The sequence below is a fragment of the Populus euphratica genome, unplaced genomic scaffold (assembly GCF_000495115.2).
Source record: "Populus euphratica unplaced genomic scaffold, PopEup_1.0 scaffold38.1, whole genome shotgun sequence".
NCBI lineage: Eukaryota > Viridiplantae > Streptophyta > Magnoliopsida > Malpighiales > Salicaceae > Populus > Populus euphratica.
Window position 1 is genome coordinate 502025 of NW_011499911.1, and position 4821 is coordinate 506845.

Genomic DNA, 4821 nt, shown 5'->3' on the forward strand with positions numbered 1-4821 from the left:
CTATCTAATCCAGAACTCGAAGAATAGACAGAGCCTAAATCTCATGCTTCTGACATGACATTTCAACCTCCCTCCCTCTTTTTTTTTTTTTAACCCTTTTCTCCTAATCCAGATCTACTTACAAAGGTAATAACTCCAATTATGCACTTTTCACACGTTCAGATCATATTTTGTCGATCTAAATTGATTTTGCACCTTTAAATCTGTGCCATTTCTGTTCATCCTTTCCCGTGCCTCGTGTATTTTAATTTTACCAGCCATTTCTGGTCATCAGACGTCCAGATCTATTTCCATGCACATTTTAGTTTTACCACCATTTAAGCAAGATATATGTCTTGATTTTTGAATAGTTGCAGCCATGGCATGGAGAGCATGGGGCTCAATGCATGTCTATCCATGATTGTTTTTTAGGATAAAGATTGAGACTTCAGTAGCATCTTTTCTTCTTCTTCTTTTTATACACGTCTGTGATACTGACTTTAATATTAGCTGTAATGATTAACGGCTCAATAATTCGATTAGTACCTTTCATCAAAGCTAATCGAAATAATTTGATCCACTTTCATTTCTTTCTTTGCACACCTACCAATTCTTAAGAATAATGTTTTTCTTTTTTAATCTTTAAGAAAAAGCTTCTTTTTTTCTATGTTATATTTTCCAGTATTTGAAAACCTATACACATACACACACCTTTGCTAGTCGTTGCTATAATTCCAGCCAAGTTCTGGTTCCTGTTAAGATCTTCATCCTTCGGTACCCAGAACGCTAAACTCAGCCCAGATTGAAAGAGGATTATAACTGCACTTGTGTGGAGTTCTTGGAATGAAATCCTCTTGATATCTATGAATTTGATGGAAGTGCGAGAATCTTACAAGATTTTTAATCTTTATGTCTTTGGGGCGGGAATAGAACATCCTGAGTCACAGATTCCTTGATGATAGAAAGGAAGTTACATGATTAAGTAATGAAAAGCACTAAAGCATACTATCAATCTTCATTGTACTTCAAAACAGTGCTGTAATTCAATATCATAAAAGAAAGTTTGCATCTTGGTCCGAAACTTACTATCTGTTTCATTGTCAAAAGATGAGAGGTACTGAGAGTTGGGAAGATATGAATGACAAAATGGGCAATTAGCATATAACATGGAAAGAAATAGTGAATTAATAAGTAAAATAGTATACTTTTAAAAGTCATAGTTATAAATCACAATATCAATTAATTAAAATTTTATCATTGTTTACTATTACAAAATATTTTAAAAAATGATAAATTGGCCAACCGGTTCATAATAGTCAGTGAAATCAACTAAACAGATAATACTGAAAAACTTTTTAAGATTTTAATTGGAGTTTGTTTTTTAGTTTATAAGTTAGATAAAAATATAAATTTTAATTCATAAAACATAATTCATAGAAAATGTTTATAAAATTATGGTTTTTATGTGAATCACTCAACCTTTTCATGCAACTATATCAACCGATCAACTTTAATCGTGAGACTTATATATCCCCGTATAAAGCAAACTAAAATAGATTATGAAGCTCATTTCTCAACCGACCAAGTGTTGAATGATAAAATTAAAAAAAATCAATTAAAAAATATAAAAACAACCTAAACTAACTTGAGTTAACTTATTAAACATTATTTCTAGGTCATGAGGAATGAATAATACAACAGAAAATAAAAAAAATAAATCATGAAGTCTAATTCTCAATTAACTCGATATTAAAAAATAAAATTAAAAAAATTTTAGTTAAAAAACCCGAGTCAATTGGGTTAACTCATCAAATTTACAACTCATGTTATGAGATTGTAATAAATTAATAAAAAAATCTAATAATAAATAATAAAATTAAAAAAATTTTAGTTAAAAAACCCGAGTCAATTGGGTTAACTCATCAAATTTACAACTCATGTTATGAGATTGTAATAAATTAATAAAAAAATCTAATAATAAATAATAAAATAATAATAATAAAAGAAAAATTAAAAAAAAAAGAGTAAAACATTATTTTAATGAATAATAATTTATGAAGAGAGATAAAAAAAAATACAATTATTCCAATATTAAATTATATAATTGAAAAAAAATATTAATTAAGTAAAAAGAAAAAATTATCCAAATCACTTAAGTTAATTTATTAAATTCATAATTTATGTTATAAGAATACAATAACTCGATAAAACAAATTAATATTAAAAAATAAAATTATATAAGAATCACTTAAGTTAATTTGTTAAATTCATTAACTTCATAATTTATGTTATAAGAGTATGATAACTCGATAAAAAAATTAATATTAAAAAATAAAATTATATAAAAAGAAAACTGATTGAAAAAAAATAATCACAGTCCTCTTTTATTTTATAGTTAATTAATAGAACAAGAATAGTTCACCCACGACGTCAACTCCCTTTCTTTCAGAAGAATCAAATAAAGAAAAGCCATTAGTGGAACCTGGAGCGCCGAGAACCCCAAAAAGGAGGTCTCCCACCATTATAAGAATCCATGCTAACCAAAGCCTTCTCTGGATCTATTCACAAACTCAATTTTCTTTCAATCTTTAATAATATCTCACCAACTCCAAACCAAATGTTGAATTATGACAAGCATCATCCGGGGACCAAATTATTATGTTTCGATAATGTCTAGACATCAACACTAAATGGTCATCAAGCGTTTGTAACCATGGAAAGAAATAACGCACCAGCAATTCATTCCAATGACACCAGACGTATCAAAATTGAGAAATATAGTTTGGTAAAAAGTGGAAGGAAGCCATGGTTTCAAAAAGACAGATTACACAAAGTACGTACAGCTGAAATATAAAGCTTCAGGAAAAAAGGGAGTTCCGTGATTTTTCTTGTGACAGGAAGTTCTGTATTTAACAACTATATAAGTAGCTAGATTAGGCACCTAACTTCAATCCTTTGATCTTTCTTATTTGCATGAAAATGGAATATGTTCTCTCTCTTCTTTTTTTTCTTTTTCCCAATAGCTTCATCACCATTTTATGAATCACCCCGTCTTCCACGATGCTCAGCATTATATATCAACCAGACAAAGCAGGGAAGCAACTTTCGGACCTAGCAAGTGTAGCGGCACGAATTGCTCCGTTCGTTTTGTTAGGACTACTTGGGGTTGACCTTAAACCTCTCGGAGAATCCAAGCTTCTTCTCAGGATTTGTCTCATGGCGGCTATCAAATGAGTTGTTGGATCAGGAGGTGGCCCTGAGGAAACAAACTTCTTGCAGAAGTTCATGTGCCTTGCCATTGCTTCTTCAGTACTAATAAGCCTCTCAGTCCTTACAATTTCATATTTTATAGCCTCCGCACATAACCCACAAATCCATTTTCCATGATATCTTTCGCGTACTCTTTCAATGTATGCTGGTGTGCACTCTTCGATTAGGCCACAGCAATCACATTTGACTGACTCAACCTCTATCTGTGCAATGAGTTGTGTTGCTGTCGTTGCTGCAGCTGCAGCTGCTGCTGTTGCTTGTGTCTCTGGTGCTGAGACCACCATAGTGTCACTGATTATAGTAGCAGACATTGCCAATTACCCTATAAATCAACCAAAACAACATTAAACCATTAACAGAGTACATGATTTCATTTCAATTTGGTTGCCAGTTACTGATTACATGAATGAGGTAATAAAATAGAGAGATGTGGCCGTTCTGTTTTCAAATTATGATTTCTTAGCTTTTAAAACATGAAGAAATAAAAGAAATAAGTCATTATTATCACGCGTTCCGCGTAGAATGCATAAAAAAAGTGTTGAAAAACAGTTACACATAAAGGCAAAAGGAAAGCCTTTATGTCTGGTTTTTCTTTGATTCTGCGTTCACGGCAAACAGAACAGCAACATATTCATCATCTAAATATGTCTTTAAGAACTCATAGCAAAGGGAAAAAAAAAAGACGAAGACGAGGACATTTGAAATGATCAAGAAAGATAAACATAAATAAAAATGAAATAAAATAAAATCAGATTTTCCCCACTGAACAAAAACATTGAACAAAATCAAAGAAGGAAAATTTGCTTTGCATGAAAATATATATGTATAGGGAAATAAAATGAGGAAAAAATTCTGATAAGAATAATTATTACCAGCAGAAGCAGAACAAACTAAAACCCCTTAGATGAAATTTTATTTTGTAAGTTGTTTATAGCTATCTGCCTCTCTACTTCTGCTAGCTACCTTGGCTTTGGTAAATACTATCTCTCCTTTTCCCACTCTCCTTCTTCAACCTTCTCTTCTTCTTCAGCAAAGAAAACCTCACACATCCAATTCATTTCAAAAGAAAACTTCTTTCTTTCTCTAAAAAGAATAGAAAATCTTAAACTTGCATCCGTCAATCAAGAGCCTCTTTACTGTTCTTGATAACTTTCAAAGAGAGAACCGAAACCAAATCTTTAAAAGAACAAAAACCCAAGAGATTGCTTTTTGTTTCTCCTCCACGGAAAATACAAGAGAGAGAGAACACCAAGGAGAAGGAGAAGTAAGGAAAAATTTATCACGGGAAGAAAAAACACCAATGATTGAAGCTTTAAAGAGTAACAATCCCACGTCGACAATTGATGCTGTCAGAGAATTCTGACCGTTGATTTGTTGATTGCCAGCTAAGCGTCCATCATGTTTATGAAGAGACGACTATTCTTGGCCTTTTATGTGCTGTTTATGAGGTTTTTGCCTCTTCATTCTGGCGTTTCCGAATCCAATTATTCCATGCCACGTGTTATGCACAAACGTGTAAGGTGCCGGTCTGCCCTGGAGATATCCTTAACACACAAGTTGCTAGCTAATCAA

The 4821-nt window shown here is 31.9% G+C and overlaps 1 protein-coding gene across 2 annotated transcripts; it reads right to left on the minus strand.

The window, feature by feature from the left end:
* Positions 1-2739: 2739 nt before the first annotated feature.
* LOC105133970 (uncharacterized) lies at positions 2740-4546 on the minus strand. 2 transcript variants are annotated; one of them, XM_011038153.1, is made up of 2 exons: positions 4213-4546; positions 2740-3571 (listed from the first exon to the last, which is right to left on the minus strand). In XM_011038153.1, the coding sequence occupies exon 2, from the start codon at positions 3558-3560 to the stop codon at positions 3057-3059; it is 504 nt and encodes a 167-aa protein (XP_011036455.1). In that variant the 5' UTR covers positions 3561-3571; positions 4213-4546; the 3' UTR covers positions 2740-3056. The 2 variants fall into 2 exon arrangements, with proteins under 2 accessions (XP_011036455.1, XP_011036454.1); XM_011038152.1 differs by having other exon boundaries at positions 4122-4543.
* Positions 4547-4821: the final 275 nt, after the last annotated feature.

Bases quoted from the DNA above. Each gene is read 5' to 3' on its own strand.
- LOC105133970 (XM_011038153.1), bottom strand. From the start codon at position 3,560: ATGTCTGCTACTATAATCAGTGACACTATGGTGGTCTCAGCACCAGAG.